The sequence below is a fragment of the Heliangelus exortis genome, chromosome 12 (genome assembly GCF_036169615.1).
Source record: "Heliangelus exortis chromosome 12, bHelExo1.hap1, whole genome shotgun sequence".
Lineage (NCBI taxonomy): Eukaryota > Metazoa > Chordata > Aves > Apodiformes > Trochilidae > Heliangelus > Heliangelus exortis.
Window position 1 is genome coordinate 7961590 of NC_092433.1, and position 13039 is coordinate 7974628.

Consider the following 13039-nt stretch of genomic DNA (forward strand, 5'->3'; position numbering starts at 1 on the left):
AGAACCTAAAGATCATTGGTAACATTTTTCTTCTTGGCAGTAAAGCACAGTATGTTGAGAAAGAGCAGATTTCTGCATTTTCTTTATAGTCATTGGTTTCCTCACTGTTCTCCCTTATTTTCTATAAATCTTGCTGAAATAATTAGGAAGCAAAATGCATTGTGTATGTGTTACTTTCACTCCATAGACTTATCCTACTCTAGATATTTTTTAGGGTTCTGTGAATCAAAATACATTTCATTATAGTGCTAACCCTTGGCATGCTGTTGCAAGTCTTTCGGTCTGCACACCTTGGTTGCCTTTGTTGGGATTTCAGACCCATTTCTTTGGATCAGCAGTACCAGCAGTATCTGTGACAGCAGGTTAATTGCTACAAGCGTTTGTACTCTTCTCTGGCTGTTATGTTGCAGATTTGTGTTAGTGTACCCAGTTGCCCCCGGGGTTGGTTTTATATTACATATCAGTAACAAAAACAGGTAACAGCTACACAAACAGCATAGGAGAGAAATCCCCCATAGCTTCAAGCCAGCCCATCTAAAAGGCAAGGGAAATGAAATATTTTAATTATATTGTAGCTGTTACTGCCAGGAAGCAAAAGCAGAAATTATGTTTCAAGTATTGTGGCAGAAGCTATTTACACTTACTGCCTTTAAGCCCCACAATATCACATTAATGACTTTACAATTTATATTAAACTTTGTCTTTTAGTCTTTTTTCCCCTTCCCAAATTTCCAAATGTTTACAAGCAGTCATTTAGCACTAGTTACATACAGCTATTTTGGGGTTGCTGAGATAGCATGGATGACATTCACTAGTAATATAAAAACTTAAGAATACTGTTTCTAGTTGAAATAGTGGGAACAATTTAAGCAATTTCGTGTATTTACTGAAATTGAAAAGTATCTAGAACTACAAGCTTAACATATAGGTTATTAAAAAATATGAGGTGGGGGGGGGGGCTACCTATGCCTATGGTGAGGAGAGGGTGAGTCAGGTGGCCAATGGGCCAATCACACCGTTCCTTCCCATGGTGCTCAATATAAAATTTCAGAATCACTGGGTTAATGTTAATGCTGATCAGTATTTGGGTGATTAGTGTTGTCAACCTAATGCAGAAAGTAGACTCAATGAATGATGCTGAAGGAAAAATTCCAGACTGCATCACCACAGAGCTCTCTTATCTGTAGTACAGACGTGTAAACATGTTAAGTTTCTCATCATAGGTGACTAAAGCAGTTCAGTGTTCTAGTGGCACGAACATTTTAATATCACACTTAAAAACTAGCTTTGTATACCTATGTTTTTTATATTAATGCTCATTTTCTAATGCCACTGGAAGGGCTTCACATTCAGTTTAGAGTTTACCAGGTGGAGAACTAAATCTGTCCCATAACCCTATGGAATGCATATAGAATTTAAAGGAAACGATCATTGGGTTGAGAGGCAGAGTGAAGGTTCTGCATAGATGAGTGGCACTACACCACTAATTTAAGAGGAAAGGATGTGAACAGTTATCCTCTGAGGAATCCATGTTAGAAGAAATCTGCTGAACCGATCGTTCTGTAAGATACTGAGGTAAATCATGCAGTCTTGGAATAATATCTCAATGTGAGTTGCTAAGAAACTCTACAGCTTGTTTTTAATATAAATTATGACAGAATTATTCTGTCTGAGTGATGTGGCTTTACACTAATCCTGATGGCTGAAGGATATATGGATGGCTTGTTGTCCTCTAGAGGCTGAGGAGAAGTTGCTGTTTTTCCTCTAGACTTTTCAAACAATACTTCTTAGGAAAACACCAACAAACCAAAACCAACCCTCTGAACTAGATTTTTAAAGCACACTCAAACTTATCACCTTAACTCAATATTGTAATGCTGACTCAATAGTGCCATGGAGTTTTTTAGTTGTTCAGAACCTGTGTATGGGAGGAGAATCAGAGGAACAGTATTTGATCCTGTACTGGGAAGGTTCAGGGAACTGAGAATAGGATTCTCATTTTAGTGCTTTACTTCTCTTGTAATGCCTAAATGCTGAACAGTGGATCAAATTTTGGGATGCTGAAATAGTAGTATATTTTTACAAACTGATGATAGATCCTGGGATAGGTAGTTAAAAATGTTAATTAGTGACACCTTAAAATTACAGCATTTTATTGGGTAACTTCAGGCTTCAAAACAACTGGGCACTGGATTTTGCTAGCTAGGCAAAGGTGAAACAGAACTGTTGGAGTGATGACGTTGGTTTGTTTGATATGTGTCTGGTTGAACAGATTCTAAATGTATTTTTCATCTTCTAGAGAAGTAAGTAACTCTATTAGATGTGTTTTAAAAACAACATCTGTTTTGTTGACCTTGCTTTTTCAGAAGTCCCTCTATGTAAACCTAAATATTTAGATGAAAGCAACATTTAGAGATTCGTAGCTGAGACAGTTCCCCTTTTCAGCTGCTTTTCACGGTGACTGTAAGAAAAGATAACAATTCACCTTTTTTCCGCTCCATTAAAATCACATTCTAAGCAGCCTTCTGAAATCAGTACAGCATTATTTCCCAAGCTAATGGAAGCATTTTTCAAATGGTTGGGCAAATGTTACTGTGTATTCATGTATGTACACTTCTACAAATGAAATAATGCATCTGTGATTTTGTTACATTTTTTCCTTTCTTTACTGCTGACTTCACATACAGATTGAATTTGGAATACAATATATCTTAATTGTTTCTCATCTTTCAAAATTCACAGTTTGAAATTCAGTAACTTATGTAAAGATATATTCATTTATTTATGGTTTCCTGCTGTCTAACCAAATCAGCATAAATACATACTTGGGCAGCCTGGGCTTTTAGGAATTGATAGATGAGGATGTTTTAAACAAAAATAGTTTATTTTCAACATCAAAGATTTGCTTTGTTTTTCTCTTTCTTGGAAATCAAACGTAATGAGGTAATTGTGGTGAAATCTGGGGCCAGTTTTTCCAAGTAACAATTAGTGTTATTTGTCATGAGAATTTGTGTTTGTATGTAGATCATAATTCAGTCGAGTGTGAAATAAAAAGTATTTCACTTTCTGATCCTACATGTAAACTTCCAGATAAAGTGTGAATCATCTTGCCAAGTTGAAGATTAAAAAAATAAACTTATAAAGTGTTGTGATGAGACATTCCATGCATTTAGGGAAAGTAAATTGAGTAAATAATTTATTACTCCATTGACTCATTTATGTTCTCAAGAACTAGTGGTAGAGTAGTTCCAGATAAATGGTCTAGTGAGCAATTTTAACTTACCTAAAAAATGTATCTGGTGTCTATTCTGTATTTTAACCACATTTCCATTATTTAGGTGTATAATTTGTTTTGAATCACATAACTGACAAAGGAAACCAAAACATGTTCTGCAGAATTTTGCAGTCACTAGATTTTTGGGTACTGGGTATGCTGAAGATGATAGAGCTTAAGGGATTCTGTTTATAGAGAAAATCACTTTTCTCTGTTTTTATTTTCACCCAGACCCAGCTATTGTAAATGGAGTTTATTGGTCAGAATCTTTAAATAAGGTGTTTGTGGATAATTTTGATCGTGACCCATCTCTCATCTGGCAGTACTTTGGAAGTGCAAAAGGATTTTTCAGACAATATCCAGGTAAGAAGAACACAAGTTCTAACTTAAAATACAAGATGCTATGGCTGCAAATTTCTGCTGAGTATTGCCACAAACCATTACTTTAATGGGTATTTCTAATCCTCCTTGACAACGTTGTGAGGTTTCTTTACCAATTTGTATTTGGAGTTGAAGCTCCTACACCAAGTCATATTCTCATATAAATTCTTATTCACGTATGTGGATTTATGAAAAACAACTTCTAAACAAATTGTGGAGAAAGGAGGGCGAAAGGATTAGACACTTCATATAGTACTGAGCTTAGGTAATGTGCTTTTTTGATGCATACTGGAAGACTTAATTGTAATTTATTGTTCAGTTTTTAGACTTCTATTTAACCTGGTATCTTTACATTTAAAGACTTCAAATGCTTATTTAAACATTTACTTTCACAGACATAAAAATAATGCAATTAGATCACTTCTTTTATTTCTATAGAAGTAGGTTAAAATATATTGTTACCTATTAAGTTTTATGTTTAACAAACATATGTATGTGGAATTCCTTTAAATGCCACTTTACCCCAATACCATGGATAGATTTAGAACAGGCACAATGAAAATGTTGTAATTTAATCTTTTCATCTCATTTTTTAAACAGGAATTAAATGGGAACCTGATGAAAATGGAGTAATTGCATTTGACTGCAGAAATAGAAAATGGTAGGCAATAGATAACTATCAGTGTTTAAGAAATTCAAAAGGAAGACAACTTCAAAGTAGTATTCCAAAGATCAAGACGTTTTGTCTTTTGTCTTAGGTATATCCAGGCAGCAACTTCTCCAAAAGATGTTGTGATTTTAGTGGATGTCAGTGGCAGTATGAAAGGACTTCGCTTGACTATTGCAAAACAGACAGTTTCATCTATTTTGGATACCCTTGGAGATGATGACTTCTTCAATATAATTGCTGTGAGTGTCTCAGGATCTTTCTTCCATTGTCTGTTGCTAACTGTTATGTTTTACATCACACAATACACTTGCTGCAGGTGGGTGATGGATATAAGATCACACCTGCATAGACACTGTAATTTTCCAGTGAAAACTAATTCATGTGGCAGTGTTTTCAAACTAGTGTTATATGAGTTGCAATATGAAACCCCTTCAACAACTTGTCTTGAGTTTGGGATTTGCAGAGAGTAGTAATCTTTTTTGTATTTTGTATTAACTTTCTACGTTACTTTAATTTTTTACTTCAGGGTGTATCCCCCCGCTCTGTCAGTGTGGTGCCTCCCTCTTCCCCTTTTTTCCCGCTCACAGCTTTTTTGGTACGGTGCAAATTGCAAATGGTTGAAATGTACAAATTAATCATGGAGTAATTTGGTTGGAAGGGACCTTTTATGTAGACCAGCTCCCATAGTATGCAGGGACATCTTCAACTAGATCATATTATGCAGAGCCCTGTCCAACCTGACCATGAATATTTCCAGGGATAGGGCATCTACTACGTCTCTGGGCAGCCCATTCCAGTGGTTCACCACTCTAATTGTAAAAAATCCAACAAACTTCATTATATTTAGCCTGAATTCACCCACTTTTAGTTTAAAACCATTACCCACTGTCCTGTTGCAACAGGCCCTGCTAGAAAGTTTGTCCCTAGAACAGAACTAGATCTCACCTTTGGCTGACACTTTTAAGGCATGATAAAATGCCAGCCATAGCTCCTCATTGTTCCTGCTTCCCTCAGTGCAAATCTGAAATGGATGTACGTATGTATGTATGTGGGAGTCATGCAGAAGTATTACTGGAGCTAACAGACATGGATTAGCTCACTAGTAGCTCCTGTTATTTGTGTATGGTAGTTTTCCATGCTACACATACATGTTTTAAATCTCTGACCGGAGGATAATCTTACAGTATTTAAAAGTAATAGGATTAATCATGTAGGTAAGGATGGCTTTAAAAAGTCCAAAACTTTTGGGGTCACAGAATATTTATGTAATTTATTGCCAATTTGACACAAACTTCTCATCACTTATTGGGATATTGAGAACAGGAAAAAAACCCCTCAGTTGAGCCTCTCCTCCCGCTTGCCCACGCTCCACTTGCGTCCAGCATCTCCCCTGCCATTCTCTGCCCTCAGCACCCTGGGTTCAGTCCCTCCCCTAGGTGAGCTACTGGGTGGTGTGGGGGGGGTCGAGGTCCTGTGTAAGTTTCTGTCAGCAGCTCTGTGCTTGTTTGTTTCTTTGCTCCTTCCTGCTTTTCCTCTGCTGATCTTTGCTTTTCCCTTCACTGTGGGTCACCCCTGGACTGCAGTTGCTCAGGGGTGACCTCACCTCACCCTTGGTTGGCAATGGCTGAACTCCCTCAGAGGTGTCCCCTGTTTGGCTACGGGTGACCTGGAGACCAGGGTGTCCAGAAGTGACCCCCTTTCAGCATAACACCTTTCCAGATGGGTTTTCAAATGTTTTCAGTCCCTGATGGCTTTTTCTGTGTACCTGCCTGCCTGAGGGGGCTGCAGTCTCCTCAGGTGTGCTGCCGCAGTTTTGGCGCCTCAGAGGTTGCTCATACCGGCTGGGATCAGCTGTGGCTGACACAGGGCCCTTCACCATCCTCTTCCTCACAGTTTGCAGCCTGATTGCACCTAATATGTCATTTGGTTAGTACAAGAAATTCTTGATATTTAGAAAGATATTTAACTTCTTGTGTTACTTACAGAATTTGTCTGAGGTATTTTTTCACCTCAAGATTCTTTCCTCTCTACAACCTCTTTTAGGATGAATTTGTGTTTATTTGTTGAAGTAAGTAGAAATAACTGCTGAGAATGGGATTTTATTTTCAGCTGTTTGATTTCATTTCACACTAGTGGTTTAGTTACTGTACAAATATGAAGATGAAATTATTCACTATATTGGAAGTGTTACCACAGAAGTGCAGGGGAAAGCAAGGAGGCCATGACGGTAGTCAGGACGAGCTGATGAAGGGCTGTCCTGGCACCATGAAAGTATCTTGAAAGAGAAGGTTTTAAGTTCTTTTGGACTGGTTGTCACAATAAAATCCTTGCTGCATCACAAGGCAAAAAAATAATTATGTAAAGAAAACACAAAACTTGTTAGCAAGCTGGTAGCAGAGATAAGTGATGTGAAGGAGCTACTGAATGTTTCTGTGAGGAATGGCGTACGTAGGCTGTGGCTGGATTATGAACTTTCAAATTTTGGTGTGTTAGAGGAAGACATAGCCAGGGTGCACAGTAACAGAGGATTACTGTGACCTACATTATCAACAAAAGTTACTTCTGAAGCCCTGCTCTGAAAGTGCCAGCAGGGTAAATCACATTTGTCAAGACTGGAGAGGATGTTTCAGTGATCTCAACATGATACAACAAAGCCCAAGCAAGAGGCTTCTTGGTGTGAAAGCACCAAAAAACCCATATACCTTTTGTCTATCGACAGATGTTTGAGTGAGATTACACTTCAGGTGTACTAGAAGGATACTATAAAGTCTCCCTGGAGCCTCTTCATGTTTCACTGTACAAAAGTATTAAAAGCTTTTCAGTTTGCTTTTCATGTTGTTATACATTTCAGTATTCCATACACAGAGACATTTAGGATTCTCATTAACTGTAATTGGACTTATGGTCAGTTGTATTAACTTTGTTAAAAACTCAATTAGACCCTGCAAGATAAGCAGATAAATCTTTATAGATCTGTCACAGCTTCATGTCTCAATGTATAATAAGCTAATTAGTTTGACTGAAATTCTGATTTCTGTCAAACATGCCCAGGTTTGATTTAAGCTTACGGACTTTTTGGTGTAGTTGTTTTACTATTAACCTTCCAAAATGTTAGCCTAATATTACGTGAAATATTTTTTATACATAGCAAGGAAATTGGGAGTTGTGACTGATGTATCAAACCTGACCTCTTAATACTACCCATATTTCAAGTTGAAGAACATTTATGCCATAGGTGTCTGTAGTACCTGTTAACTTCACCTGAATGTTGGCATACATTTGATTAAATGCTTATTTTTTAAAATATAAACCTCTAAAACATTAAGAATGTCAAAGGAAAAACAAACCCACAGCTAGTTTTGAAAAATCATCAAAATCCTTTTGGTTTTGCTTTATATGTGTGTTTCACTTCTAAATCATTAAATTGTATCTTTCAAAGCTTTTAATTAAATTTTTCATCATACTTTCTATTTCTCTCTGTAGTATAATGAAGAACTTCACTATGTAGAGCCATGTCTGAATGGAACATTAGTTCAAGCAGACAGAGCCAACAAAGAGGTAAGGAATAAACATAACAGAACAGCAGAGAGATGGGAAGCAATGTGCAATAATGTGTTCTAATGATCTTTTCCTAGTACAATGATTCCATTCTTATAATTTATTAATTATTCTCCTCATACCATTTCAATCAGGTCTTATGTAGGAAGGAAAAAAACCATTCTAGTCAACTTGATTCAATAAACTTAATGGAAAAATACAGAAATCACTGAAAATATATTGTTAATAAATTTTAGTAATTTTTGTAAGCAAAATACTTCAGTTGCTTTAAATTGAACTATCATTCTGTTACCAAAAATTGCAGAGGAAGAGATTGCATTCTTAAGTCAAATTAACACTAAAATTGAAACAAAGTCTCAAAACAAATTAAAACAAGTATAATAGTTTGTGAATGAAGTCCCCTAGCATTCTAAACAGGTGTGTCAAAAAAATAATGCATTCATTCAAGAAATTTCTGTGAAGGAGTTAAAATTAATTACATCCTGCTGGCTTTTTTCAGAAAAAATACAATTGCCATATACCCATTTGTTGCTTAATAGCATATTTGTTTTAATTTAATTGGTGAAAAAGTTTTCATGCCAATCAGATCATGCTCAGATTTTATGAGCAGTGCTCAGTTATGCAAAATAGGAAAGTACAATTTCATTTTATTCTTCAGATTAAGCATGAATGTAATTTCTAGTTAACTATTTTTTTGTTGTTGTTCTTGAATGGCTGCGTTCAGTTTGCCTATAAATTGGACAGTACATCCAAGGTTTCAGAGAATATTAAAATAGGACCTGTTTTCCAGTTTGTCTTATTGCTAAGTTATTAGTAATTGATCCTTGAAAGGCCAGAATTAAAGAATAAACTTGATATAGGTAGTGTATTTTACTCACTACAGCAGGTAAATAGTAAATAATTCTGTGTATTCTTATATGGTATGACTTCTTCAATCTTTGTTTGTCAACTTATATGGATTTCAGTGTTTTTACTATTTTTCTAGTTTCTGCAATGAAGTTAAAAATTTATTTGCCTAAATAGTGTCAGATTGTGCCATTGTACCAGGTATAGCTCAGATTATGAAGAACATTGTCTAGGAGAAGGACAGCCAGTTAGTCCTACGTAAGGAATTCAGTTATCATCCTCTGAAATTCATATTTACAAACACCTCTCTGAATTATCTGATATTGCAAGATCTGGTACTGTGTGATTTTTAAAGTATACTGAAACAGCAAAATTATCTAAGGACCTCATAAAAAAACTCACTGAATTTTCTGGAAAAGTTCCTGTTGATTTAGTAGTCTTTTAGTCAGATCCATATGTCCAAAACTGTTGTTACTATTCACATTCCAAAACTGGCAAAGAGTATTATATCAGAGTATGTAGCTGTGTTTTAGAACTCATCATAAGATTTCAATCCTTTGGCCTGTTACTTCCATTTCTGTGAGTCTGTCAATATACAAAGCTTCTTCTGTAGTTTTTATCAGATGGAAGTACATGAAGTAAGACTGGTTGAGAAAGTACAACAAGGTAAATATTTCTTTCCATGTTCACTTGTAATAATCTCTCTTTTGACCTTACTATGAACAGGTATTTCTTGTAAAATTTGTTGCTGGGAGCATGCATAAAACCAGTCTTACCAAGTTTTTTTCGTTTGTTTGTTTGTGGGTTGTTTTGTTTTTTGTTTTGTTTTTTTCCACTCTGTAATACTGGGGTGCCTGTATATAAAAAAATCCCATTAAATAACTCTGGACTCCCTGCTGACATACACTGGCACACACCCCAGTTCTTGCTACTTCTAACTACATCTTTCTAGGTTCATCTGACATCACATGTAGCAAATAAACAGTTCTTAGATGCAGATATAAGAAATTGCTTGAGGTTTTTGTCTGCAGCTCTTTATCTCATGAGGAAAGCAGCTGTTTTGGTAATTCCAAATGAAAATTGCTTTCATAGGATCAGTATCCCAGTGTGCAGTTGTCTCAAAAGTATTTATTAAACAGCTACTTTGCTGTCTTTTTATATAAAGGTTCAAATGTTTTCAAATGGAATCTTTATGCTCTGTGGCTTTCACTTAAACATTCTTGAATGTCTTTGAAGACAAACTTGAACAAAACAAAGAAACAGAAGAGGAAAATATAGGTGATTAGGCAATCCTTATCATTTGGCACTTCATTGTTGTGGACCTAAAGGTCAAATCAACTTCTCAGAAGAATAAATAGGGTTAAATTACAGTAATTTGAGGCAGATGATGGACTTGGGGAGAGGTCGGAAAGAAACAGAAGAAGAAAATATAGGTGGTTAGGCAGTCCTTATCATTTGTCACTTCATTGTTGTGAACTCTGCTGCCTCAGACAACTCTGAAGTTGGGCTACAGCCAGAGCCTGTTCTGTTCCCATGCACAGCCTGTCTAGGTAAGATGAAACCAAGGAACATCTTCAGGGAATGGAGCATGAGGATTCTTTTTTTTTTTTTTTCGGTAGGCTACAGGAAACTTATTCAAGCTTGGGGCTTAGAGCAGCCTAGGAAATAAGTGCTGCTTCGTGGTGTTGGTGCTGAACATTCAATAGGATTACAGATAACAAACGAACATGGTTTTTCACATTCAGGGATGGTTTGCAGAAAATCTTCTCCATAATGCACAGGGAATGTAGTGGCCTTTCAGAGAACCAGACTTTCAGAAAATCCAATTAGTCCTGGGGAAAAATAAAACAAACCATCTAGTGTTTGATTTACACATTTTCTCAGGGAAACATGTGATACTTTGTTTATCTATTTATTCAAAGCATCTCTTTTTTGGGGAGGGAAATAGTGTTGTAAACACAGTTGTTTTTTCCACACATTGGCTCTAGACCACTTACTATTGTTTTCTGGATGACAGTGTGGGAACTACTTACCTAAAGTAAAAAGATCCATGCTCACTAAGGTATGCAAGAGCATTGTAACCCTCTTATATGCAATCTCTGGTGATACTTTCCCTTGAGTAATATGGATCAGATTTTTGTTCCAAGTGTCAGGAAAGATATATAAAACCCACATTTCCCCCACCCCTGGAAACACTAAAGTAAATCTGCACAAAGTACATACAGAGCATGGAAACATTCATTTCCTCTAGACTGTGCAATCTGTATTCCAGTTGTATCTTAGATTAGCACTTCATTAGCAGTAGAGTTAATATTTTAGGTCTCTTGTCTCACAGTCATTTCAGTAAGGAGTGACAAGTTTGATTTCCATGTTAATTACAAGAAAACAGGAGCCCAGATTAGTCAAAGATTCTTGATCCTGAATTGTTTTGTTAAGTGAAGAGAACAGAAAAGAAAACATAGCAGGACCACTTTTACTTTTGCAACTTTCAGCTTAGCCAAATGCATGTTTTGAAGAGTCCACAGTGATTGGCATAGAAAAGTTAGTGAGGTCAGGAATATATGTATATTTTATTGTTTTTACAAGCCTCGTCATAACTGTAGAGTTTACTTGTTCAAAATAATTTCTTGATTAAAGCACTAGAAAATGCATTACTATCTCTGATGCATTACAGTAGATTTTTAAAGGGTACCAAATAGGTTTAATATAACTTAAATTATCCATTTAAATTATGGACATATTCATAACTTTTGTTATGAGAAAGCAATGACGGTTGGAGAAAACAGGTTTTCAGTTCTGAATCTCTATCATGTTGATCAAGTAACATGTTTTTTTTAAGAAAGAGTGAGGATAAATTGAAAGAAGTAATGATTCTAAACACCTAAACCTGTTTCCTTCCTGCTTCAAGAACAGCAAAATAATGCAGTCTAGGGTTGTGTATCTTCATTTAACTTCAATTTAATACTGCTAGCAACAGCCTACAAGGAAGAGATGCTACTATTATATGTTTAGGAATTTTGGCAGGTTTTGATCAACTATTTTTTCTGCAAAATGGTTGGTGTTCTAAAAGCTTATGCTGTGTGTAGCTTTTAGAGCAGTGAGGATCTGATTTGTCATGGCTCAGAGCAGGGTATAATTGCACCCTGATTTTCTGTCAGATATAACTTCAGAAAATGTACTCTTTTTGAGAAACCTTATTGAATCAAGTCTGGTTTTTGTGTTTATAAAAGACAAACAACTTCAAATATGACAGTCATGTGAGAGATGTTAATACATAGGCCACCAGTTTTACTAAGATATGAAGCAGTCATCCCAGTGATGACTTCCAACATGAAGTGTTTCTGTTCTCATTTTTACAACAGAATATAGTACTTTGTTTTAAAAATATTTATAATTTTATGTGATACGGCAGGCATCAAGTTATTTAGAAAGTTTTTAGAAGGTTTATTTAGAAGGTTATTTAGTAGGTTTTTCATAGTCTAGCCTTCATCAACAAAATTTTTGTGTTGGCACATACCTGCATCGAAGGTTCAGTTTAGATGTGGAGATGTATTCACAGAATGTTGTAAACTATCTCGAATTTGCAGAGCTTGCTTCAAGTTTTGTTTATGACAAAGATTAAGTCTATAATTACATTGGGTAGCATAAATGAGGTTGAAATTAATCTGTGATCCTAAGTGTGGTTTAGTAATATAAAATATGTAACATATATTTGAATTTTACCAGACTAATTTATAATTTGGCGTTAGCATTAAACAGCTGCTACCTTGAAGTGTATCAATTTGCTGTAAACAAATTTAAAAAAGAGTGGGAAATAGTTCAGACACTATTCTGTCACCGTCTGCACTTTCTCCACAAATTACAAACATGTGGAACTGCCTACTTTAATACTAGTTTTCTTGGGCCAAGCAGTTTTCATCTTTGAGAAACTCCATGCTACAATTTACCTACCCCAAAGGAATCGGATGACAATCTGATTTAGTGTAACTCCAGATTTAAAGTAACAATATTACAATATGCATACCTCTTTTATATGTTGTTTTAATGTACTATATATAGGTTGAGGACATTTCTCTGTAAATGTTTCCAGATGAAATATATCATCTTCTAGATGCACAGATAGGCACAGTAACTCCAAACTAAATCAGGAACTCACCCTGTGTAAATTAGAATGACAAAAATAGACAGACGTAGGTATAACTTCCAATGAGCTTTTATTTTTGTATGCAATTACCAGAAATTAAATAACCAGAAGACAGACTCGGCAATGAAGCTGAGTGAAATTGCCAATAAGAGGTTGGTACATACAG

General features: G+C 35.7%; 1 protein-coding gene across 2 annotated transcripts in view; it reads left to right on the top strand.

Annotated features, from left to right (window-relative positions):
- The window catches only part of CACNA2D3 (calcium voltage-gated channel auxiliary subunit alpha2delta 3), a 383322-nt gene that overhangs the window by 171916 nt on the left and 198367 nt on the right, over window positions 1-13039 (top strand). For both annotated transcript variants that reach the window (XR_011728222.1, XM_071755835.1), the window contains exons 6-9: window positions 3506-3637; window positions 4256-4316; window positions 4414-4564; window positions 7809-7883. Coding sequence is in view for 1 of the 2 variants with exons in the window: in XM_071755835.1 (XP_071611936.1) it covers window positions 3506-3637; window positions 4256-4316; window positions 4414-4564; window positions 7809-7883 (419 nt within the window). In the remaining variant the exon portion in view is untranslated. The remainder of the gene's footprint in view (window positions 1-3505; window positions 3638-4255; window positions 4317-4413; window positions 4565-7808; window positions 7884-13039) is intronic.